Here is a 25781-nt window from a genome sequence, read left to right as displayed (position 1 = left end):
TCGGAAATGGTCTAGTGGGTTCTACGGGGTAATAATATTGAAGCCTGGCATTGTTGCTTTTACGCTCTGGCTCTTTTATTATCAAGGATGTATGTACATTAACTATTGCTACCTTAAGCTGTTAGCAGTGAATCTGTTCAGAAGAGAATTGGCCGGATTCCAAGATATTGATGTTTATATCATTAATCCAATTGTTTCGTTAGTGTTTAGACCTCGGAACTCCTTGCTTCCAATGATCTTAAAGGTTTGGGTGACTTTATTTAATCAGTATGATCATCATTCGATACCTAACCGAATATTAAAATTCATTCATACTATACCTAGAGGAACAACAGTGATGGACCATGCTTTAGATACTCTCTTCTACGTTAATGACTTTATAAAGTTACAAGAAGAATACAACGCTTTAGTACATGGATTCTGGGGTGCAATACCTGACCAAAGAAGACATCAGCCTAGATTGTATAGTGGCAGAAGGAGACCACCAATAGAAAATAGAGAAGTGATTAATAAAAATAATAATACACCTACAAGACACAACAATAACAACAATCAAAATTCGCAGGTTCCACGATCAGATCCATTGGCTCAAGAAAGCCAACCTCAACGTATTGTTAGTTTTGACGAAGTCATTCTTTCTACACCTATTTCAGATATTCTTAATAGTGATAAAGAGGATGTAATTGAGGCTGATGAGATTCCATTAAACCTTTCTGATCCCCCTAACGTGGTCGAACAAATTGATAAAGTACTCGCACCTGCTAAGACGTATGCGGGTACTTCAGGTCGAAACATAGATGGCCTTTCGATTGAAAGATCCAACACCTGGGGCGGTAACAAGATTAAATCACAAGTTCAAGGCGAACCAAGCGATCGAGCTAAATCACCAATACCTTCAAGATCCATTTCACCTAGCATCAATATTATTCCACCTAGAGGAAGATCTCCTAGACCTCAACTCCAAAAACAACAACTTCAAAATTTAGAAGCTGCAGTGAAGGAAGTAATTTCGGGAACATTCCCACATACTGCGCATAGAAGATCAAGTCTGCTTCAGCCGCCCACGGTTCTCAGACCAACTAATGAGCAATCTCTGCCTGAGCAAAGCAATTTAGTCCAACCTGGAAGACTGGGACCAGGGACTTTTTCACCACCAAATGGTAGGGTACGTCATTTGCTGGATTCACATCCAGGTATCCCAGTGCTGATAGCTGCCCTTCGTTCTAATGCTACTCATACTACATCTCCTCCGCCAGGAAATGCTTCGCAATATCGAGTGAATCCTTCGTCGCTTGGCAAATTGTTTCCCAGAGGTTCTTCTTCATTTAAGGTCAACTCTACTAATATTGGAAAAAGCTCAAGTATGGACCATAATCACAGTAGTGGATCTGCGATCATGGATGATTACTCCCACTCAGACACAGAGTTGCCGTATCCATCTCATGAATATTTGAGATAATAATCATATATTTATATATATATATAGCTTAACATTATACACATAGCTACTAAACATTAGGATCTGGGGCAGCATCAATTATAACAGAACCCAACTTCCAAGTGGTAATGTTTTCAACTTTAAGCTTGCGTAGTTCTTGATCAATGAAAGCTGCATAATGTGGAGGACCCACAATCAAGCAATCCCATTCACTCGTTAAGTATTCCATATCTAAGTTTCTTATTGGATGATCGTCCAATTCTCCAACACCATTTGAAAGTGAATCAGTTGAAAAGTCTGTAGGTTTAACAGTAAAGTATTCTCTGATTTTAAAGTTCCAGTGATAAACTCTCTTCAAATCCTTTAACCAATCAAAGAATGGTCTGTGGTGATAACTGTGAGAACTATAAAATAGTGTAACATGCTTTTTCTCTTTCAAAGCTGTTTCAATTAAGGGCACACAAGGGAAAATACCCAACCCTCCAGCGAATAGGGCCAACTTCTCACTACGGGCAGCAGCTTTAAATTTATCGTCATAAACATCAATACCAGTAGGAGCTGCAATGTCCAAGATATCACCAACTTTTAAGCTTCCGTGAATATATGAAGACACCTTCCCATTGTAGTTCCGGACAGAGATTCTCCATTTGTTATCCAAAGTATTGGCACTTAAATTGTAGTCCCGAACAAGATCTTCACCTTCAAGATTTACCTTTAACAGAATATGCTGACCGGGTTTAACTTCAGGTAATTTGAACTTGGTTTTAACAGGCGTAAAGTACACCGATTTTATGGATTTACATTCTTGGACGATACCTGTTACCTGGAACCTTTCAAACCCTTTCCAAGGCAAGGTTGAACACAATTGTTCCTCCTTCTCTTTGAGTAAACTAGTGAGTTTTGTAAATACGGTATGAAAAATATGTTCATCCACAGTGGTGTGGTGAGCACTTGCTAAGGCTCCATAAGCATATGGCTCTATAAGTTCATAGTATTCCGATGGGAAACCGACACTAACATGCTTTATCACAAGTTCATCAAATAGTCGACTTTCAAGGGCATGGTTCTGCCATTGAGGAAACTTGGAAAGTACATCTAATATTAATAGGGTCCAGAATTTAGGCAGCGATGTGGTGAATAATCCCAGATTAACAAAATATGATTTGATCTCGGGGTTAGCTGCAAACAATCGATTATAAACATCGCTAACAATTCGAGTTCCTCGGGTTTCGTAAAGAGGAATAAATGATTGGATATAATCGTATTCGACAGTAGTTAATTGAGTCATTGGGTTAAACTTTGTATGAATTGGATAACCAAATATTAACTAACATCACCTACCAGTTACTTCTGTTCAACATTTATAACCCGTGAATACGATCATCGATTTTGCTACCCCGGATTTTACCTTGTGTGTAGACGGGGGCTTTCAACTTATCCATTGTTGTTTAAAATTGGTAAGGTCATTACGATAGAAACACGTGATCTTATGGTTCCATTCTGATATATGGTATTGAGTATCATCGTACCCTAGCTTTTGTGTGGTATGATGGATAGAAACTTTTTCTTTTACACTACTCCTTAACTAAGGTAGACCTACTCATGATCTATAACATGATAACAATACAACTGTTAAAACTATATTTTGTTTAACGTGTTGGCTTATTTGAAGACGCACAGTTTTGCACTTGTATATTCACAAAGTTGACCCACCTATTAGTGAACTGACACATGGCCACTGTCGTGTGATAGTGGACTTTGATCTTCTCATGATTTTATGAAGGATGCGTCGCACCTTGCCTATTACGGGGCAACTTGAGACTCTCACCTATCGGGTAGATGGATTACGATCGGGAATTAACGGATACAAAATCAAAAAAAGGAGTGAATTGCGCGCTACCAGAGAGACTTGACTGAAAAGGGAAACCTTATGTATCTCCGGGACAGTGCATACTTTTAACTTGATCTAAATCTAATACTCCTAAAAGGGAGCCCCTATATTGACATGGAAAAAGAAACCGAGATAAGGTCACGTGATCCTACATACGAATTAATTCTGATGGAAGAGAGTAAACCGTATAATGTAAAATGGGAGAAGCTATAAGAAGGAGGTACGGAAATCAAGAGAAAAAACAGGGCAGTGGACAACTTGGGACAAAGTCATGATTATTATTATTATAATTTGTAGATCATTTAAACCAAAGGTGAGCTTACCATTTTCTCAGTAATCAACTTTTCTTATCAGGAGGTCTACCTTTTATGCCTGTGACAGCCCTACGGCTCTATAAATATCAATTTTTAACACCAACTTGTTCCAGTGGATATGAAATTCACGTAGGAGGGGTGCATGTAGTAGATTATGGTTTCTGATAACAAATTGTATAGGGGTAATGAACCGTGGAACAGCAAGAAAACGGAAAACTCGGCGGAGGCTTTTGTACAGTATTATATAAACTAATGAATATCATCGGCGATAATAAAACAGAGATGAGTTTCACGTTGGTTTACTTTGTTCTGCTTCGTGAAGTTAAACTTTTTAAAACTACTCTTCAAGCCAGCTAAAAAGTAAGCAATAAGTAGTAGTTTTGTCTAAAGAGATTTTGTTCAAGAGTAGGTTCCAAAAATAAATATCTCATCTTATTGCTGATAAGACTAGTATTAGGCAGTGTGCAATATTCAAGAGGATCACAACAACAGCACCAACGTTATAGGGAAACCCATTCTACATAAAGATCCTTTGATATAATATTTAATCTTTATATCGTGTCGGATTTAACGGCTAGATTTTTGGTCATAGTTTTATCTTTATAAATCCACGGCTACAAGTTCGGTATACGGCTTGCTCGATCCGATATTTATCTCATCGGATTAAGGTTGATCCAAATATATATACCGATTTTTATTAGCGAAAGATATCACCAACATAGATACAGCATTAGTCAGTTTATGCATTAATATGACGATGCTTAATAGAGAAGTATCTCTGGATTCTGGATCTTCGGTGTTTAGTAATGGTAATATCAATGCATCTCCTTCAAGAACTCCCTCACCTTCTCCAGAACACAATTATTACCCTCAAACAGCACCTGATTCCGTGCTTCATCTTTTAGAACCTTCTCCAGTTCACCCTCCTGATTATTCCCTGCTTCCTCCTGGAGGATGTCCTCGATTCCCCATTCATGATGATCATCCAGTTCTAGATCATGTCCCCCCAGAATACTCTCCTTCCGTCTACAAGTTTGATTTGGTCAATCGCAAACAAGAATGGCTATCTCCTTATGATCCTTCCCCCTCGAGATCTTGGAAAACAGTGATAGTGGAGTTGAACTCTACACAACTAAATATTTATCATGTTCCTTCATCATTGGAGAGTTATCTTGTTCAATTCAAGTTGAACGCCATTAATACCCGTTCTGGTTCCTTCCGTTATCTTCCATCGCCGATTCCCTCGCGTAACACCAGCTCAATTTTCAACAAATCTTCATCAACGGCATCATCATCAACTTCCACATCAGCATCAGCATCAGCATCAACATTCAATTCCTACAAAGAATCATTTAAAAAGACGTATGAGAGTTGTTTAACTTCAAACTTTGATCGTCGGTTCCATGAATTTGTTCATTCTTTGATTCGGCCCGGTTCAAGTTTCCGTGATACCTTCAAATTGGTCAGAACTTATTCCCTTCAACATTGCAAGATCGGGTTGGCTTCCGATTATAGTAAGAGACGTCATGTGCTCAGACTACGGATAGAAAACGAGCAGATATTACTTCAATGGTATGATGTTCCAGATTTGGTTGATTGGAACTGTGCTTTAAATGTGGGTAAAGATTTATCACTTGATTTGAGTTCAAGAGAAATCCCCAAATACAGAACAGTCCCCAGAAGAAGAGTTGATCAACGACGCAACACAACTAGCGAATCGACTCACCATAGTTCTACCATCAACTCTCGTCTTGGTCGTCCTCGTAGAGCCACTGAATCAGATGCCGTGTGGTATACTGACCATGAAGATGAAGAAAATATATCATCGTATTATGAAGGAAGACCAAGTTCAAGAAACCAAATTCTGGCTGATGAATATGATTATGACTCTGCTGCAAATGATAACGAATTAGACATAATGGCTAATCATAAGTCAAATAAGTCAGCATCATCCATTTCTCGTTCAGTGAGTAAGTTGAAGATCTGGAAACGTCGTACAAGCTCTCAGACTAGTCTTGTTGGATCTACATCTTCATTGGACTCTTTGGCAGTTCCAAGAGTGAGTTCTTCATCTTCTTTAAACAATTACAATTCCGCTCTTAGTACTCGGTTGGCCATGACTACGCTTGCATCCAGTCCATCTAGTTCGTCACCAGCACCTGGTCGGCCATCATCGCCCTCAAGAAATAGAGTCTCCCAGAGACCAGTTGTTATCACAGTATCTCCAGCAAGTGCTCCAACTGCTCCAACAACTGCCGCTTTAATTCCCTCTACCCATACTATAGTGCAATCAAGTAGAATAATTGGAGTGCAGGATAGTATTGTTGAAAGTGATGATGAATATGATGAATATGACGAAGATGATGAAGATGATGAAGATGATGAAGATGACGATGCTGTTATTGAAGTTGGCGATGATGAAGAATTAATTTGTCAACGTGAATCTACAGATGTTAAAGTATCTGAGAATGAGGAAGATGACGAAGAAGATCAAATTATTAGTGTTAATCCACCACCAATTTTGAAACAGTTTCTTGGTGCACCCATCACTGCTACTGGTACATTCACCAAGTGGTCACCTGACATTTATCCAGTATCAGAAGATAAGCATTTCAAAAAGTGTCTTCGGTGTATTAAACCACTTTTATTTGATGACTCATGGTTAAACAAACCATTATTAAAGCCCACGTCAATTTCCACGTGTTCATACAGTTATATACGGTGGAAGCATGAGGCTGGTATTGAAGATCCTCTGGTTAAAGATAAAGAGGGCCGTCGGAAAATCATTTCGCAGATGATCATTGGTGATAGTAGTACATTATGTAAGGTACCAAATCATCATTTGAAGGAATATATTGTTGGGAGTCATGGATTGATTCCTAGGGGGGTTACCATGTTTTCATGAGATTTTTTTGTTTAGGTTACTTTGGGTTGTAATATAAATTGATATACTATGTACAAGATAAGATAACTATCGATACGTAACTCCATACGTAACTCCATACGTAACTCTATACGTAACTCTACTCTATACGCAACTCTATATGCTACTATATACTCAACTCTATTAATTCTATATGATACTCTTATACACAACTCTATTAGATGATGTCTAGTTAACTTTTGTTAGTTGAAGTGCTCTTTGTTCAAATGCTTTAATCATAATAGAACTAACTTTATCACCAAACACTTTAGACACTTGATTGTATATAGGATTGTGAAACTTAAACTGTAGTTGTAACGTCACTTGACAATTGGCATTATTCTTCTTACCTCCAAACTTTGGAGTGTCTTTGAATATCCATTCCGTATATAATGTCTCAAATAAATGGTTACTTTGTTGAGTTACTTTAGACACAACCTTTTCATCTTTTTCACATTCTATAACACAATCAAACTTTTCATTGTACAGCTCAAATCCTACTTGAAGACCTGCCAGGATTGGCATACCATTTTCATCTCGTGCTGAGACCCATGACTTTTCACAATATGGAACAAAGTTATGATATTGGTCAATCTGTGATACCACAGAGTACATCGTGTGTCGAGTGACAGGAACTGTTCGTGTGATGTTATGCACTTGAGTAGTCGATGTGAAGAGTGTTCGTCTACATAGTCTGGTTTGAATTGCAAGCATGACAATAGAATATTACTATATACAGCCAGTGGAAGCAATCCCAGCTATTTGTCTTTTATGTCTAAACTTACTACCAAGACACAACCTATTAAATCTCGTATGAGTATTTGCACGGGGAACACAATCACATATTTGTCACGTGACTAAACTTGTAGACTAAAGGCTTTAAGATTCCCCTAGGCTGATTATAGTCTACACCATTTTCATAGTTCGGTTAAATTACATTATATATACCCTATAAGCACCAGTACATTTATTCGGCACGAGTGTAAATAGCTTGCTTGGAGTGCTTGGAGATAGGGGTGATGATACCTTCCTTTTCCAAGTGCTTCAAGGCAACTCTGGCAACGGAACCACCAATCTTCAATCTGTCAACCAAAACAGAGACTGAAACGTACTTGTAGGTTGGGACCTCCTTCAAAATTCTGTCGTACTTGTCTTGGTCCAAGATGACAACGTGTTGGGCCTTATCCTTAACCTTACCCTTGTTCCACTTCTTCTTACCCTTCTTACCACCGGCCAAAGCAGCAGCGGCCTTGGCGGCCTTAGTTTGTTGAATCTTTGGAGCCATGCTATAATTGTTAGTAACTGTTGTTAATGTTTGATATAGAATGAAGGAAAATAGAGCACAAGTTCTAAGATATCAAGGATGAGGAAATAGATATGAATGATGGAAGTTTGTTAATTGGAGTTATATTGGACTGACTTTCTAGTCATATTTGGTGTAATAATATATTATTCAGGATGAAGCGATTGGATTTAATTCATTCAAACGTCCTTCAATTAATCAATAATTTAATGTTCATCGATTCATTTAGTTTGATTAATGAGGACTATGCATCGTTAAAATCTTATACCCGTACTGCTATAACTTCTTTTATGGTGTTAGAGTTAACATACTTGCTTAATGATTCTTAAAACTTACTAAGAAAAGAACACACTGAAAAGATTCTCTATGTTTTAAAAGTGGGAACCACCAGAATCTCCCAGGCCATTGAGTATCGTCTGAAAAATTTTCCTATTGACGACATTTTTACTTAAAGGAGGCGCTCCCAGTATATGTCGCTTAGTTAGACAAAGCACCTACTTCAATGAAATAGAACATATGTGTCACGTGAGAATCATTATCTATGTGCGGGTAATATAGGAAAAAAACCGTGACGTTTTACAAAGTAATAATCTGTCTGTCACGTTTTTTTCTAGGTCATGTTACCCTATTTCTCAAAGTTGTTTTGAAGTTGAGACTAACTCCAACATAACAAGCAAACAAACACACCGTCATCCATCCATCAATTACCGAACTTTCACTGGCGCTCCAATACCTACTATGGCCAAGAGACAAGCTGAATCACAAATCACAAAGGATCGTGGTGACGATTCTGATGAAGATTACGAGAATGGTCAGCTGTTTCAAAAGGCATCGGCCAATATAATGGCTAAAAGAAGAATTGCCAAACCAGGTAAATCTAGACACGCACCTTCAGCTCCTTCTACATTCGTATCTTCATTGGGGTCCAATTCCGGTGTCGGATCAGTGGCGGGACCTTCTAGTGTTGATATCAATTCAAAGATTACAGCATTGAATAAACGATTTCTTGAATCGGTACTCCAATATCAAACATCTGTTGATTCAAACCAATTGATCAATTTAGTTCCAGTATGTCAGAAGTATATTGATTATTACAATAGCATAAAGCCTTCTACAAATGGGAACATCACTACTAATGGTGGTGCACCCAAGCTGTTATTCACTTCTATAACTATTCCCGAGTCTCAAACAGGATCCAACTCCATGGGTAGTATTAATACTACTACTGCTGCTACTGCTGCTGTACCAACTTCTGTGAGTCTGTTACCAGCCGCACCTAAACTTAATGCCTTTACTGGTATTTCTACTGGTACAACTGCCCCATCCTTTACCTTTGCATCTTCTGAGTCTAAACCCAATCCATTCTCAGGAATCTCGACTGGATTTGCACCTCAATCAGCTCCTAAGCCTGCTAACAGTCCTAGTTTATTTTCTTTTGGCAAACCTCTGAGCCAGCCCGAAGCTTCAACTCCATCCACTTCAGCTTCAACTCCTGCTACAGCTACTGTTTCGGCTCCTGCTTCTGTCTCCGCACCAGAAACCAAGCCCGATGTGGTTGAAGTTTCTTCCAGTGATGAATCTCTGGATGATGAAATCAAAATCCAAGGGCCTCAATTCGTACTCAACTCTAAACCTACCATAAAGAATTCACCATTTTCTTTTGGTCCTAAACCCGAAAAGAAGAAGGACGATTCAGACTCAGATCTGGAATCAGAAGTGGAAATTAAAGGTCCCACATTTACATTTAATAAGACTATCAAAGACAGTGTTTTCAAACTTAAGCCTACTGATACTAAGAAAACAGAAGAGCAAGCTAAACCTACCTTTTCATTTGGCCAGGGTGCCACTTCTACTGTGAACTCAGAAACAAAGCAAACATCTTCCTTTGGCCAAAAGAATGATGATAAGCCTGTTACTAATGAAAAGCCAGCATTTTCTTTTGGTCAAAAGGAAAATAAGCCTGCTGATAAGCCTGCATTCTCCTTTGGATCATCATCAACAACTGGTGGGTTCGGTTCAACTTCTGATAAACCAGCCTTTAATTTCAGTGCACTGGATAAGCCAAAGGTTCTGGATGCTTCAGAAGCAGTACCAAAGACTTTTAATTCTACACCAAATAATGATAAGCCGACATTTTCCTTTGGAGGTAGCAAGCCTAATGATGCCAAACCTGCATTCTCGTTTACCAGTAACACTACCACCACAACCACCACCACCAATAATAATAATAATAATAATAATAATAATAATAATAATGCCACTCCAGAAGAACCTAAGCCTGCATTTTCATTTGGTGGGGCTAAACCATTTGCATTCAATTCATCCTCGACTGAAAATACCCAGCCAACTTTCCAATTCAATTCCAAGCCTGCCACTGAAGAAGCTAAACCAGCATTCCTGTTTGGAACCCCATCAACTTCGGAGTTTGGATCCGGATCTGGATTTGGAGCTCCCAAGTTCAACTTTGGAGGGTCCAATGGTACACAGGGTTCATTATTTGGTGGAGAAAATAAGTCTGGATTTGGGTTTTCTTTTGGAAGTGGATCATCATCAGCAACCACTGGTGCAACTGATTCTAAGAAAGATACCGAAGCAGTAGTTGAAGAAGCTGAATCCACTGCCAAGTTTGAACCTGTGGTGAAGTTAACGGATGAGGTTGCTGCCACAACTGGTGAAGAAAATGAAACTGTTAAATATACCAAGAGATCTAAGTTGATGCTCTTTCAAAAGGATAATTCAGAAGAACCTTATAAGACGATTGGATTAGGAGATTTGAAAGTCTTGAAACATAATGAATCCGGTAAATCTAGAGTATTGATTAGAACTGATGGAGGCCAACGAATTCTTTTGAATACATTTGTGGATAAGAAGATGAAGTACGATACCGTTGGTAATGGCTCAATGGTTAAAGTACCTGTTATCAATCCTCAAACTAAAGAGTTGGAAACATATGTTATTAGGGTTAAAACACCTGCTGATGGGAAGGAGTTTTTAGATTCATTACAACAAGAATAGAAAGAAAGAAAGTTTATATATATTTATATAATATTGTTACAAGATGTGCTTTATTTGATTTTTGTTCTGTAATCTTAACTTTGTCGACTGACATAGTTATCTCTAAGTGATTCTATGAATTCAAAGTCATAACCAACTTCGCATTCTCTAGATAAGGCATTAATTATTTCTTGACTTGAACCAAAGAATTTCGCACCGTTAAGCTTGAAAACCGTCAATAATGCAAACATCAATAGAGTATCACCTTCATAGATATATAAATCCATAATTTGAACCAGCAAATTCATTGGAAACATATGTTGCATGAACCCCAACATTGTGGATAAAAGTATATCATTAATATAATTAATATTAACATGGACAAAATGATGATAAAGTTGATTATTGTATTTGGATTCCAATAATTTGACCAACTTGTTCACCATATATTCATTTAAGGAATTCTCAATAAATAATTTCATACTCTCATCTTTTGTAATGGAATATTGAATAAGTAGACTGGGCAATTGACGTTGGTAGAGATTACATAAGCTGATGAACACTTTATGACAATCCTCTTTGTAGAAATGTAAAAATGTCGCAGTCAAATGAACCAATCCATTATAATAAAATTCAATCACTGGTTTATCACTGGGGACTCCTAGTTTCCTCAAATAATCAAGAAAACTTACAACCACTTTTAATAAATTATCACGAGAAATTGATTGTAATTGAACAGGACATTTCCTTAATTCTGATTCAATCAATTCATTGGTTTGATCTTGACATCCTTCAACTATACTATCAAAAACTCCAAAGAAAAGATCATCAATTATCTGGTTATTTAGATTGAGTTCATTGCCAATCTGCGTATACCAAATGTTCTCTCTAAACTTATTCTGTATTGGTATACCACCATGCCATAAAATATTATGTTTTCTAACGTATTCTTGGGAATTTTTATTCTTTTTAGATAACTCAAGTGCATAATCCCATCTTCTTGCTTCTGTCTTTTGAAGTTTAGCTAACTTGTTGATCTTAGCCAATCGCTTTCGTTCCAACTCCCTATCCTTATAAATAGCCAGTGCAATCAATGCATCTGCATCTGCTTGATGTTTGTGTTTGTCATTAAGTGGTTTGGGAGGAAGCCATGTTGGTCTTGTATAGGATAAATACTTCAGCCACCTTTCAGAATTAATTCCAGGCATGTCATGTTGTTGTTGATCTTTAGGATTGGAAAGTGATATCAGTCTTTGCTGCCCTACACTATTATCATTATTATTGTTGTTGTTGTTGTTTTGGGCGTATAATCCAACTACTGAATCTGAAACCGATCGAGTGTTATCCTCATGGTTTAAATTGACAGTCTTGGACTTTTTCTTCTTAAATCCGAACGCGTTCGATACATTGGGTATAGTAAAGTTGATCTCCTTAAAACTCAGAAGTAATTTCCGTCGTTGTCTTCCTTCCTCTTCAATTTGGAGATACTCGGAGTTAAGGTGGTCTGGAGTGAACTCGGCAGCATCCAACGTCATTGGCTGTTGGGGAAAGAAACTATCCAATGGTGATACTGGTTTTGTTGATAATTGGTTTGATGACCTCGTCTGTGATGCCTGTATATTTGCGGTCGCCCGATTGGTGATACCAGAACCGGCCACGTCTCCAGAATGGTTTATTTTGGCGTCATTAAGCGTCAAATAGGGTACATTATCTGCACCAAATACAACCTCTGATACATCTTCGTTGTCACTATCTTGGTCTGAGGTATTGTGATAATTTTCAATATGGCCATTAATATTGCGAGGAGTAATACTTAAATTTTCAATATGACGAGTAATATTGTGATCAGTAACATTTAAATTTTCAAGATGGCCAGTATTATCGATCGTCTTGTTATTATTGATATTAAGTGATTGTGTATCTATATCTGTATGTTCTGTTTCAGTAGAAAGATTATTACCATCAATGAGGGATTCAACACCAGTGTCATCAGCATCCTCGTCATCGATAAAATCCCCAAGATCACTAGTATCATAGACATCATCATGTTGGGGCTTCGGCTTCTCTATAGTTGGAATATCAATCACCTTCAATGCATTCCCCGGTAACGGGACTTTAGTAACTGATATCATTGCTGGTGTATGAGATTGGAGCGTCTAAGGTTTCTATCTATATTCTAATGTCATCTATATCTATAATATTAATACTGCTCCTACTTCTATATTTACCTCGTTTTATTGTTTCGCGTTAGTGTAACTTACGCTTCTATTTACAGAACTATAGTACAAGGTCGGAATAGACGGGTTTTAAATCCGGAGATGAGTTTAGCCAAATAAGATCACCTGACTACTGGGGTGTGATCCTTCTTAACGTCATCATTTCTTTTCCTCCTTGTTGAAAAACTTGCCTAAAAGATGACTGATCTTCTTTAATCTTGAAGGATGTAATTCACTTTCGTCAATGGATTGATCGACATTTTCAGAGTCATTCTTTAAAGTAGATTCATCTGTTCTTTTAGCTTCGGTATCATTGTAAGATTCAGCTAATGCTTCCAATAAGGCTGTTTGAATGGGTGTTTCAGGAACAAGGGTCTTAACATTCAATACAATATCCATATCACCTCTATTATTCACATTACGATTGATAGGTACACCTTTATTTGGAACCGTTAAAACTCTACCGTTTTGAACACCAGGTCTTACCTTCAATCTAATCTTTTCACCATCAATAGTGGGGACAATGATTTCTCCTCCAAGAGCAGCAGTGGTCATCAATATTTCATGATTATAAGTAATGTTGTTATTTTGACGTGTAAAGTTTGGATCTTTCTCAACCCTTACGCGAATAATCAAATCACCATTCTTAATACGATTGAATTGATCCTTGGTGACAAACATTGGTGCATCACCTTTCCCTGGTACTCTTAATCTGGTACCTTCACCAATACCTGGTGGTAAATCGATTTCTGCGGTCTTTGTAGTCTCTTCCACACCTTTACCATGACATGATCCACATTCATCACCAGCTTTCACAGTAACCCCTGAACCTCCACATGAATTACAGGTAGAAGCCATATGGAAGCCTCCAACCAGATGTGATTGCATACCAGTACCATGACATGTAGGACAAGTAGATTTCTTCTTCCCAGTCTTTAACCCAGTTCCCTCACAAGTATTACAACTATCAATGGCTTTATAATTGACCTTAACTTTAGTACCGAAAATAGCATCTTTGAATGAAATCGTTTTGAACACTTCAACATCATCACCTACATGTTCCATAAAAGGTGCTCCTCCACGTGAATATGATCCTTGTCTACCTTGTTCACCAGCTCCTCTAAAGGCATCTCTAAATAAATCTTCAAACCCAAACCCTCCAAATGGATTTCCTCCACCAGCTGCACCTCCAAATGGATTTCCTCCAAATGGGTTACCTTGACCAAATGGATTACCACCTGCAAAAGGATTAGTATTTCCATGTTCATCAAATCCGTTGGCTCCAAATTGATCATACTGGGCTCTCTTTTCCTTATCACTCAACAATTCATAACTTTCTTGGATCTTATGGAATTTTTTCTCTGTATCTTTCTCTTTGTTCACATCAGGATGGTACTTCTTTACCAAATCATAATATGCCTTCTTGATATCTTTTTGTGAAGCTCCCTTATCCACTCCCAATGTCAGATATGGATCGAAATTAATTAAAGCTCGTGTTGATACATGAAAGCAACGTCTACTTGGACGTCTAATTGAACTTATTGAATGTCTACTTTTAAATGTGCAACTTCTGGATCCTCTTAAGATCGATTGCTTTGCTGAACTTACCAAGACAACTTTAACCATACTCTTATCTTGAATGTTTTTTTCACTCCTTATTGTCTTACTAATGGCACAGGTTGTTGGAAAATGTTATTCTATGCTTATGAAAAGCTTAAGGCTAACACCCTTTAAAATACCATTTTGGATCATGACTCGTATCTGAAAATTTTATGTTCTAGTATCTTCTAGTCACGTGATATTGTGATTTGCTTATGTAAGTCTTGGACTAATAATGTGGTCAGAACTACCTAGGGAGTCGTCTTATCCAGTATTAGCAATATTCAACTGTACAAAAGTACAATTGTCTTGAATTGCAATTGGGTTTATATAGATCGATATAACTTGAGGAAACTTCCTATATGTTATTTAATATAAGTTCAAAGTGACCCTTTTTTTACATTTCGCAACCATTACCCTGGTTCTCTTAAGTTAAAGCGATTAGAAAGATCAAGAGTGAAAATCTCATGATGAAGCGGTGGAATAACTTTGGTTACCTAGCTGTATTGTTTCCCTTAGGTTTTCGTTCTATTGATTGTTCAGAACAAATATTGAGAGAAATGTTAACAAGGCATTTGCGCACAAATTATACCAATACTGTTTGAATAAGTACGAAACATTTGCAGACTTTAAACTTTATATAATGTCATTACACTCAATAGTCAACTGGTCTGGGTGTATAAGGTTCTTCCAAATACTTTATATCGTCTTCTGATAACTTCACAGTTAGCGAGACTAAAATATCATCAACCCTATCGACAGAACTCAATCCAACGATTGGAGCACACCCTTTGGCAATGGTCCAAGCAGTTGCAATGGAAGCCATACTAACACCATGTTTCTTAGATAACTCTTCGACCCTATTTATAATAACTTCACTATCTTCTTGGACATCTTTCAAGTACTTACTCTTAAACCCAATATCACTTTTTTCTCTGGCAGAAACAGTTCCTAAAGGTCTAGCCAATTTACCTCTAGCAATCGGAGACCAAGGAATAAGTCCTACTTCACCAAAAATATTGTCTTTACAGAATGGAATCATTTCCCTTTCTTCTTCACGGTACAACAAGTTATAGTGGTTTTGCATCGAAATAAACTTGTGCCAGCCATTCTTATCAGCAATTGCTTGCAATTGAGCAAAGTCTACGGCTCTCATAGATGAAGCTCCTATATATCTTGCTAACCCTTGGTTCACCACATCATTCAACGCTCTCATGATCTCCTCCTTGGGGGTTCCCTCATCCAATCTATGGATTTGGTAAACATCAACATAGGTACCCAATCTTTCCACTGATTTGTTGATGGCATCCAAAATATGCTTTCTCGAAAGACCTTCTCTATTCTTGAAGGGCCAGACTACTTTAGCTTGTGCTCTATCAGAAATAGTAGCTTCAACATTGAAGTAGACCTTTGATAAAATCACAATGTTTTCTCTGGGAATGTCGAACTTCTTAATGAACTTACCCAATAAAACTTCGGAATATCCAAAGGAATATACATTGGCCGTATCAAAAGTTCTCAATCCCAGATCGTAGCATTTCTTTAGTATTTCCATAATTTGATCTTCATCTTCCATCACCCAATCAGCCCATGACTTTTTCCCATAACTCATACATCCTACAAGAATTGGAGCAATGTATAATCCCGAATTTCCTAACTTTTTGTACTCCATGTTGCTTGACTAATTAGTTTCTGCGATTTATTCTCATTGCGCTGTTATTACTCCTTATATAGCATTTGTGGCAAACTGCACTTCCCTTACCTTTGGCTCTAACACCGTCCTGGAATGACTGATTACTAATTGCTGGAGAAGTTACAAAATCAATTGAGCTCTGTGGGTGGTTTGATGCTCGCATAGTGGATATATTCTTCAAACTGAAACCACTAACTCCGATCAATTGCATTAGGAAACGAATACTCCGGAAATTAGTGGGGCTTGACTCATCCCATGCGAGCACGCATTTTGGGCAATTGTGGGGGACGGAAATAAGGCTTTCTTTAGACACTGCAAAATCCGCAACATGAACTGACTTAGCCATGATAATATAAGAACTGAATAATCGACATTATTTAGTAATTCTACAAGTATCAATAGGATAACGGCTGGTTCAGAAGGAGTTCTTCTTACTGGATTAGGTATTCAAGATCAGACATTAGTCTGTGATTTGAGATGTAGTTGTAGGATTAACAGCATTAGAAACTTAAACAACATAAGCTTCACTCCAAAACACTACTAACAACAGCTTGCTAGTAACAGTGGACTCTTGCTAACAAAGAAGTTTTATCCAGAAAACACGTTATGGATGCCATATACAAGTCTGTTGAACGTTTAGACGTTAAGGTACTTACATTGATGTTCTTCAAATCCATAGAATGGATCATTCTACTCCAAAGGAAGAGATCATGAGAGCTGTCGAGTTTGCTCAATTGCAAGCAATTGCTGAAGGGAATGGCTGGCACAAGTTTATTTCGATGCAAAACCACTATAACTTGTTGTACCGTGAAGAAGAAAGGGAAGTGATTCCATTCTGTAAAGACAATATTTTTGGTGAAGTAGGACTTATTCCTTGGTCTCCGATTGCTAGACATAAGTTCACCAGTCCATATAATGCAGGTGGATCGGATAGAGAAAATGTTGATTCGTACTTTGACGATCTTGCAGGTATTCAATGAGACCATCATCAACAGAGTTGAGGAATTATCAAAGAACTATGGTGTTAGTATGGCTACAATTGCGACTGCTTGGTCCATTGCCAAACGGTGTGCTCCAGTTGTTGGTTTAAGTTCTGTCAAGAGAGTCGAGGACATTTTTGAGTCCACTACTTTTAAATAGTCTGAGGAAAGCGTCAAGTACTTGGAGCAACCATATGAACCATAGCCAGAGCAATACTTTTAAAACTACGATTTTTATCTAGTTTTTAATGGATCCTTTTTATTAGAGTAAATTCAATATATAAAACTAGTTATAGCCATAATAGGGCTCCTTGCAAGTGAGCCCGGCCAGACGAAAGAAGGTAAGGACAAAAAATTCGGAGTTAAGACCTAAAAAGGCAAAAGATATCAAACCTTTTGCAGCTGGTACCATTTTATTCAAGCAATAGTACAGAAAGTGTAGATGACACCACCACCAAACTTGAAGATGTTGTCCTTGTTTTCATCCTTTTGCTTCTTGGAAGCAGCGGAGACGTTAACATTAGATTGAGCAGCCATTGTAGTAGTAGTAGTGTTAGTCAAGAGTTGATTGTATTGATGAAGGAAAGAAATATAGCTTCAAGCTGAGTGAGAAACTTGCTATATTTATACTCTTTCATTGAAGGTATGTGTTACAGCAATTAGGTTATCTATTTGGTAAACTTCAGTTAAGTGAAACTTAATAAGTTAACACATATGATTGTTCTATTACTTGATGCTGCTTTGGTGCTTATCATTGGCCGAGAAATGTCGTCTTGCAACAAATGAGACACTTTCCTATTTGGGCCAGGTCCATTACTTCGCAGCCAAAATGTTACGATAACTAAATCCATTATGTTACAAGATACTCTAATTTATATACAAGTTGTTTCAGGTATCAGTCAGTTTACCACAGAGTCACATTTGGGACATAAAGTTTCGGGTACGGGGGATACAAACTTCCAACATCTGGGGCATTTGGAGTCATCTGATGGGAAGATTTGAACCTTCAACGAACGTCCACCATCTAAGCAAACTTCTGTTTCATTGAAATACTTTAGTCCTTCTTTAGTAACTGAATCTAAGTTAACATTCACTTTAGACACCAAAAAATGATCATCAAGAAAAGAAGCATGAGGTTGAAGTTCATTCATAATCGTCTCATCTTCAATGACTAAATTTACTTGAGTTTCTAACTTATTCTTGAATGAGCCCTGCAATCTTAAGGACTCCAAGTTTTTGTTGATGACATCCCTAATCTTCCATATCTGATTGAAATCATTTTGAATTGCTTCATTTTCATAGAACTTAGGTAACTTGAATGTCTCTTCCCATTGAGTAACCATGAATGGAGATTCAGGAATCTTTCCAGCGCATATTTCCTCTTTGTAACTGGTCCATACCTCTTGGGTTAAAATAGGTTGTATGGGAGCTAGTATGCCTATGTAAGTCTTTAAAATTGTTTCCAAGACAGTTTGAATACATCTTCTTCTATGAGAATCCTCAAAATCCGTGTATAAGCAATCTTTGGAAATGTCAAAGTATGTAGCACTCAAATCTGTGCTTATATGGGTATTGATGGCTCTAACAACCTTTTGAAAGTTATGGTCCTTGTAGAATTCAATGCAATCTTGTTGAAGCTTGTACAACCTAGCAAGAGACCATTTGTCTAAGGGATTCAACTTGTCATATAACACACCATGTTGAGCGGGATCAAAACCATTCAAGTTACCTAAAAGAAACTTGAAGGTAACTCTTAATTTCTTAACATTTTCAAACACTCTGCTTAAAATTTCTGGTGATACACTGACATCAGAAGTATACAATGAGGACGCAGCCCATAGCCTCAAACCATCTGTTCCCAAAGAAGGTAAAAATGGTTTCCCCCCGCCAGTAATGGCATGGCTAGGAGTAATAGTATTACCCTTAGACTTAGACATCTTTACATTCATCTTGTCCAAGGTAAACCCATGGGTTATAATCTTTTTGAATGGAGCAACAGGTTTGAAACCTTCACCATGTGAGCCTGAAGATATAACCTTGTTTAAAAGTGATGATTGGAACCAACCTCTATGTTGGTCTGAACCTTCAAGGTAAATATCGGCCAATGGCTTTTCAGAGGCTGCTAAGGAGTCCAAATTGTCACCTAGTGTAGTCCAAGATGTCCCTGAATCAAACCAAACGTCCATGGTATCTTTACATTTGATAAAGTCTTCACCATTGTATTCATTTGGCAACCATCTTGAAATATTATCCTCTTGAACAAACCATTCATCTGTTCCATATTCGTCAATCTTCTTTATTATATGGTCCATCACCTCTAATCCTTCTAAGGGTTCACCCGTCTCCTTACTATATACAATTGGCAATGGTACCCCCCAAGTTCTTTGTCTAGAAATACACCATTCGTTTCTATTCCTAACAAACGAAGGAAGTCTATTCTTGCCAGATTCGGGTATGAAGGAAACATTGTTAAGTGCTTCAATTGCTGTCTCTTTTATCTTTTCCACATTCACAAACCATTGCGGTGTAGCTCTCTGTATAACAGGTTTGTTAGATCTCCAATCATAAGGGTACGAATGCATAAATTTCTTATTTATGTGGAAGATCATGTTATTTTCATCAAGTACTTTAATTGTATCCCAGACTGTGGCAGATTCAGTTACTTTCTTCCCTGCCAATGACAGAAATCCAGGAGCCAACTCACCAGCTATAAAGCATCCTCTATGATCCACTGAGCTGGAAATAGGCAATACATGTCTTATTCCAATTAAGAAATCTTCTCCACCATGAGCAGGAGCAGTATGAACTAAACCGGAACCGGCTGAATCGGATACATGATCACCATGTAAGACCGGGAATACTTCAGTATCATTCGTGCCCCTAGCTGGGTTGAAATATGTTAGAGATAACAATTTTTCACCAGGAATTGACACTGGCAAGACAACTAATTGTTCATTGTACTTACAAATGTCGTCCACAAGGTTTTGAGCCACTAAAAGTTGAATATTAGTCTCAGGATTATGGACAAGGGTATATGTCAAGTTGGAATGTACACAAACAGCTTTGTTAGCAGGAATTGTCCAAGGTGTAGATGTCCAGATCAACAAGTGTGGGTTTGTCACTTGAATGTTAGAATTAGAAGCATCGACAATGGATTGTAACTGTTGGTTGCTCAGCTGTGATAAGGGAAATTGAACATGAATAGCCACAGATCTATGTTCATTATTATATTCCAATTCAGCTTCTGCAAGAGCTGTTTGAGTTTCACAACCCCACCATACTGGCTTCAATTGTCGTGAAAGTAACCCATTTTCCACCAATTTTCGGAACACTAACAATTGTTTGATTTCATATTTATGATCCATGGTGACGTAAGGATCAGACATGTCTGACATTATAGCAAACTCTCCAAACTGATGTCGTTGTTTCTCAATCATCAGTGAAGCCCACTCTCTACATTTACTTCGAATTTCAGCTGGCGTAAGCAGACTAACCTTTTTGGGATCTGTGGCCTGTATAACCTTCATCTCAATGGGGAGTCCATGACAATCCCAACCTGTTCGATACAACACTCTTTTATTCTCATGGATCAACTCAAATCTATTGATGATATCTTTAAGGATCTTATTCAACGCATGGCCAAGATGAAGGTCTCCATTGGCATAGGGGGGTCCATCGTGGAGGATAAACTCCGCGCAGTCTTTCTTATGCTCCATCTGCCATTGGTACACCTCTTCACTTGACTTCTTTATGAGTGATTTAGCTTCTTCTCCAGTAGGAATTTTGGGCCCAAATGAGGTCTTTGGAAGATGCAATGTTGACGAGTACAGAATCTTCTTTTGCGCATAAAATGCTCTGCAAGACGTTGCCAACGTCCTTGAAAGTCGAAGCATGACGTCAATAAGAGCAAATGTTAAAATGCTACAGGTCTAATTTAAAGCTTTCAATCAATCTTAAATTTTTCAACTTTACTCGCGAACTGCATAAAACAAGAGCCCCCAACATCAAAGATATACTCTACAGATCATTTCCAAAGATACTTCTGGTAGTAAATAACAAAATAAATATGGATGATAAATAAATAAACACTGTACAGAAAAACGTCATGAATAGCATAAACGCGACATAACGGCATAAATATTTAGATTGCAAGCATCAACCAAAACCTTTCTAGTTCTTGATGCTCTTGACCAATTCAATGTACTTTTCAGTAGAGAAGGACTTTGGTCTTTCAATTGGAGCACCAACACCTCTGTCAATGATCAATTGAGGTAAGACACCGAAAGCTCTGGAAACACCAAACAAGACAGTGTAGAAGGATTCTTCAGTCAAACCATAGTATTGCAACAAAACACCAGAGTGAGAGTCCACATTTGGCCATGGGTTCTTGGTCTTACCGTGCTTTGTTAAGACACCTGGAGCAACTTCATAAATGTTGGAAACCAACTTGAACATGTCGTAATCAGGCATGTGCTTCAAAGCAAATTCTCTTTGAGCAGTGTATCTTGGGTCAGTCTTTCTCAAGACAGCATGACCGTAACCTGGAACAACTCTACCAGCATTCAAAGTGTTCCACAAGTACTTTTCAATGTTGGTGGTAGACAAGTCACCACCCAATTCTTCCTTCATTTGGGTCAACCATTCCAAGACTTCTTGGTTAGCTCTACCGTGCAAAGGACCAGCCAAACCATTCAAACCAGCAGCAAGAGACAAGAATGGAGAGGACAAAGCTGAGCCAACCAAGTGGGTGGTGTGAGCAGAAACATTACCACCTTCGTGGTCAGAGTGGATAGTCAAGTACAATCTCATTAATTCAACAAATTCCTTGTTTTCACCGAAACCTAACAATTGGGCCAAGTTAGCACCGTAATCCAACTTAGGGTCAACAGCACCTAACTTACCATCGTGGAAAATGTTTCTGTAAATTCTAGCAGCAATGTTTGGTAACTTAGCCAACAATTCAATGGAATCTTCATAAGTGTACTTCCAGTAATCGGATTTGTGGGCGCCCTTAGCATAAGCCTTAGCAAATTGGGATTCGGATTCTAAAGCAGTAACAGCAATAGAGAATTGAGCCATTGGATGCAAGTGAGATGGAGATCTGTCAATCAATTCTTCAACGTGCTTTGGTAAAGCAGATCTAGCAGCCAATTCTTCAGAAAGAGCTCTGGTTTGACCTTCTGTTGGGACTTCACCAGTCAACAACAACCAGAATAAAGCTTCAGGAAGAGGTTCTTCTCCACCTGGGGCCTTTGGTAATTCCTTTTGGATGTCAGGGATAGTTCTACCTCTGAAACGGATTCCTTCGATAGGGTCCAAAACAGAACCTTCCCAAACTAAACCCTTGATACCTCTCATACCACCGTAAGCTTGTTCCAACAAAACTTCACCGATGACCTAAATTTAAATGTTAGCAAAACGATCACATGACATGATTGAACTATTGATAATGCTTGAGAATAGTAGTGATGATCTTAAGTATGATGATTTTGTGCTTCCCCACAATTCGCGGAAAAACTTTATCCAATCAAGTAAAATATAGGCGGATGTGAAATCCCGAGGCTCGTTATAGCCTTTGAATTTTTGTCGTGTATAAGGCACAATCAACTAAAAAAGTCGCATGGCAATTAAACTCCGAGGAGTAAAATGCAGTTCAGACACAAAGACATCTCCACAATTGGAGTTCGAAACTGATGTAGTTTAATCTGGCTGTCCATGTAAAATAGCTTCATACTGAAAACGCCAATCATAACATTTGAAATAATAACATCAATTGCTCAATGTTTTTATCTCTGATTTGATTGTCTTATTGTAATATCAAAATATCTAGAAGTTTGATATAAATAAAATGCTCCCCATATTCTACACAAAAATTTTCACATGATATCATCAACATCATCACCATGTCCTCTAAAACAAAAATTATCAATAGTTAGTAAATCTGTTCAGAAATACATACGGTCTTACCATGTTCCTTCTTCAATTGCTTGATTTCTTCAGCCTTTTGAGGCAACAATTCACTCAATCTGTCCTTTAAAGTAGGTTCAGCAGTAGCCATGGTTCTCAAGCCAAAAGCTCTCTTGGCCACTGGGGCAGCACGGTGCAATGATCTCAACATGATATGCGGATTTAACGAATTTGAAATAAATAATAAATAAATAGGTCCACAAGTATAATTAAAGGGGGCCAATAAATAAATTGAAGACTCCTCTTGGACTTTTGGCTACTAAAGCTTTAAATATATATAAGAAACCAAAAAGAAAAGAAGAAGAAGGAAAAAAACAAAACTATGTTCAATTAAAACTTGGGGATTTTGGCTCAATATTTATATCACATTTCGGAATTTTAAATACTTATTCTCATCTTTCTGTCTGTCTGAATATAATCAAATTTCTAAAGAAAAAAATTTGTAAGGACCGGTATATGAAATCCACTACTAATCAGCGAAAATTCTTTTTTTGCTGTCGGTCGTTAAAATCGGCCACGGGATTAATTCACGACACATAAAATTTTATATGGTGGTTGGTTGGTTGGTGATCTAACAAACGATTTTGTGCAACCAAAGTAATTACAGCTCTTTCGATTGTTCTTTTTTGGTTACCCGGCAACGTTTCGTTGATGTCCACTCCGACTAACCAATCATAGTCCGTGTTTCTTAAAATGACACAAACACAATTGCTATCGTGACCCCATATAAATGTCGATCCACCATCCCCAGATTTCGGAGTGAGTATTGAACAACTGACTTTGTGTATCACTGTTTCACACACTCTTCCGTCATGTTCATTTATATTCTGAAATAACACCAAGTCATGGATGTGAATTTTTTGTAGAAAGATCTTTTGAAGTTTAACCATATACCCAAATTTTATACGCCTAGGAATGATATACATATCACAACCATGATAATTTACTTTTATGTCTTTCTCTTATATTCAGCATATATGTGTCTGCTCTGCGAGGTTCTGTCTGGGTGGGATTCCGGCGAAAAGTTGTACAACGGTGTTTAGAAATGGCCGTGGGTCCCGTCAATTTTTTTTTTTTGTGGGGCATATTGTCTGAATGTCGGGAAACGAAACTTAGTAGCTCTATGTATTGGCTTTTTGTGTGTGGTCAGCTCGGTTGTCTGTCGGAAATATTTCTGTGCCATGTCGACAACCTTTTTTTGAAACTCCGAGCCAATGAACATTAGCTCTACAATAAAATTTAGTAGCCTTAGAATTCGTGTCTGGTTCACAAGCAGAAAATGACGCAATCAATCTCCTGAACTACCCGAAGTCCGGCCGCTAACTAAGCCATAATAGGACATTCTCCATGATTACCATGTAACTATTGGACCATCTACCTTCTAAGGGAAACTCTTACTGAGAACCATACTAATCGGTTGTCTTAATCTCCTACTTTGGCTTTGTGAACGCTGTATTTGCTATCTTCCATCTCTCCCGGTACAAAATTTTAACCGTGGTTACGTTTGAAACCAAGACTCATGCTTTCTAGTTCCTGAATTCTCCGTAAACAGATCCAATATATCCACAAAATATTTTGTGCTATCGTTATCATACGGTTTATAGTTATGGCCAACTTCTAACCACTTGTAATAAAGTTGTGATGATAAAACATGTGGAGTCACACTCAAAGCCATGTTCTTAATAATTCACAAACCGTTGAACATTGGTCTTATTTGTAACCATCCGTGAATGCCATTTTTGTCACAGCTCACAAGCAATCATCGGAATTAGAACTCAACCCCACAAATTCCTATTCCTTGTGTGTCAAATTAATGGAATTTGTGATCCGGGGTATCCCCCAACGGTCCTTACTAATAAACGAATCTGGGTCGTATCATGTAAATTGTAGCATAATAAACTTCGAGTTTTCTATAGTATGCACCAATATGATGATTCCCTTCTCTGAGTTTAGCATAACCCAATACTGCAAAAAACAATTGTACTTAACCCATGAACGAAAGTCGAAGCCTTTTTTGTGGGGTCTTTGCATTCAGATGTAGCCTTAGGAATCAGCTAACTTATTGCCATAGTGTTTGCAGTTCATATAAAGCAGTGTTTTAAGACTATCTTGAGTCATGCTGATATCGGAGTTGGACAAAGTCATTGCCTTCATATATGCGATGTCATAAGCTTTTGCCCCTAGTCAAAACCAATACTATTTAGCTTCTTTATTGTAGTATTGTTATAAGCAACCCTTCAACACTATTCTTCCGTCGACCCTTACTTCCGCTTATCCAAATAAACTTGTTTGTATGGGTGTTCCATTATAGTCCACTCTCAGCCGTTGGTCCTATTATTCACCTAGTCTGCCCCACTTCTCTTTGTGGTAGAGCCCGCCCTTAAGGCCGGACAAAATCTCACTACATATTCGCTTTTGGCACGTGTTTTGTCACGTGTTAAATGGGAACTTGGATTAAGAATA

At 37.9% G+C, this 25781-nt stretch overlaps 12 protein-coding genes across 12 annotated transcripts; 4 read left to right on the top strand and 8 right to left on the bottom strand.

Annotated features, from left to right (window-relative positions):
- Positions 1 to 87: 87 nt before the first annotated feature.
- On the top strand, positions 88 to 1459 carry KQ657_002264 (uncharacterized protein; the record flags this gene model as incomplete). The annotated part of the gene is made up of 2 exons (XM_043193036.1): positions 88 to 93; positions 119 to 1459. The coding sequence occupies 2 exons, from the start codon at positions 88 to 90 to the stop codon at positions 1457 to 1459; spliced, it is 1347 nt and encodes a 448-aa protein (XP_043051424.1).
- Positions 1460 to 1508: 49 nt separating this feature from the next.
- On the bottom strand, positions 1509 to 2726 carry KQ657_002263 (uncharacterized protein; the record flags this gene model as incomplete). Its single annotated transcript, XM_043193035.1, has 1 exon — positions 1509 to 2726. One exon carries the CDS (start codon positions 2724 to 2726, stop codon positions 1509 to 1511), a length of 1218 nt encoding a protein of 405 aa, XP_043051423.1.
- A 1668-nt stretch (positions 2727 to 4394) lies between these two features.
- Positions 4395 to 6548, top strand: KQ657_002262 (uncharacterized protein; the record flags this gene model as incomplete). The annotated part of the gene is made up of 1 exon (XM_043193034.1): positions 4395 to 6548. The coding sequence occupies one exon, from the start codon at positions 4395 to 4397 to the stop codon at positions 6546 to 6548; it is 2154 nt and encodes a 717-aa protein (XP_043051422.1).
- A 207-nt stretch (positions 6549 to 6755) lies between these two features.
- KQ657_002261 (ubiquinone-binding protein) lies at positions 6756 to 7181 on the bottom strand (the record flags this gene model as incomplete). The annotated part of the gene is made up of 1 exon (XM_043193033.1): positions 6756 to 7181. One exon carries the CDS (start codon positions 7179 to 7181, stop codon positions 6756 to 6758), a length of 426 nt encoding a protein of 141 aa, XP_043051421.1.
- Positions 7182 to 7533: 352 nt separating this feature from the next.
- Positions 7534 to 7851, bottom strand: RPS25B (40S ribosomal protein eS25; the record flags this gene model as incomplete). Its single annotated transcript, XM_043193032.1, has 1 exon — positions 7534 to 7851. One exon carries the CDS (start codon positions 7849 to 7851, stop codon positions 7534 to 7536), a length of 318 nt encoding a protein of 105 aa, XP_043051420.1.
- Positions 7852 to 8607: 756 nt separating this feature from the next.
- Positions 8608 to 10884, top strand: KQ657_002259 (nucleoporin; the record flags this gene model as incomplete). Its single annotated transcript, XM_043193031.1, has 1 exon — positions 8608 to 10884. The coding sequence occupies one exon, from the start codon at positions 8608 to 8610 to the stop codon at positions 10882 to 10884; it is 2277 nt and encodes a 758-aa protein (XP_043051419.1).
- A 74-nt stretch (positions 10885 to 10958) lies between these two features.
- Positions 10959 to 12995, bottom strand: KQ657_002258 (uncharacterized protein; the record flags this gene model as incomplete). Its single annotated transcript, XM_043193030.1, has 1 exon — positions 10959 to 12995. One exon carries the CDS (start codon positions 12993 to 12995, stop codon positions 10959 to 10961), a length of 2037 nt encoding a protein of 678 aa, XP_043051418.1.
- Positions 12996 to 13238: 243 nt separating this feature from the next.
- MDJ1 (Mdj1p) lies at positions 13239 to 14831 on the bottom strand (the record flags this gene model as incomplete). The annotated part of the gene is made up of 2 exons (XM_043193029.1): positions 13239 to 14569; positions 14819 to 14831. 2 exons carry the CDS (start codon positions 14829 to 14831, stop codon positions 13239 to 13241), a joined length of 1344 nt encoding a protein of 447 aa, XP_043051417.1.
- Positions 14832 to 15333: 502 nt separating this feature from the next.
- Positions 15334 to 16350, bottom strand: KQ657_002256 (aldo/keto reductase; the record flags this gene model as incomplete). Its single annotated transcript, XM_043193028.1, has 1 exon — positions 15334 to 16350. One exon carries the CDS (start codon positions 16348 to 16350, stop codon positions 15334 to 15336), a length of 1017 nt encoding a protein of 338 aa, XP_043051416.1.
- Positions 16351 to 17051: 701 nt separating this feature from the next.
- Positions 17052 to 17351, top strand: KQ657_002255 (uncharacterized protein; the record flags this gene model as incomplete). Its single annotated transcript, XM_043193027.1, has 1 exon — positions 17052 to 17351. The coding sequence occupies one exon, from the start codon at positions 17052 to 17054 to the stop codon at positions 17349 to 17351; it is 300 nt and encodes a 99-aa protein (XP_043051415.1).
- An 899-nt stretch (positions 17352 to 18250) lies between these two features.
- Positions 18251 to 21244, bottom strand: ISM1 (isoleucine--tRNA ligase; the record flags this gene model as incomplete). The annotated part of the gene is made up of 1 exon (XM_043193026.1): positions 18251 to 21244. One exon carries the CDS (start codon positions 21242 to 21244, stop codon positions 18251 to 18253), a length of 2994 nt encoding a protein of 997 aa, XP_043051414.1.
- Positions 21245 to 21521: 277 nt separating this feature from the next.
- CIT1 (citrate (Si)-synthase) lies at positions 21522 to 23469 on the bottom strand (the record flags this gene model as incomplete). The annotated part of the gene is made up of 2 exons (XM_043193025.1): positions 21522 to 22748; positions 23311 to 23469. The coding sequence occupies 2 exons, from the start codon at positions 23467 to 23469 to the stop codon at positions 21522 to 21524; spliced, it is 1386 nt and encodes a 461-aa protein (XP_043051413.1).
- Positions 23470 to 25781: the final 2312 nt, after the last annotated feature.

Source organism: Scheffersomyces spartinae (assembly GCF_019049425.1).
Source record: "Scheffersomyces spartinae strain ARV_011 chromosome Unknown scaffold_2, whole genome shotgun sequence".
Classification (NCBI taxonomy): Eukaryota; Fungi; Ascomycota; class Pichiomycetes; order Serinales; family Debaryomycetaceae; genus Lizanozyma; species Lizanozyma spartinae.
The sequence above is the reverse complement of the archived record's forward strand: the minus strand, read 5'-3'. Positions and strand labels throughout refer to the sequence as shown.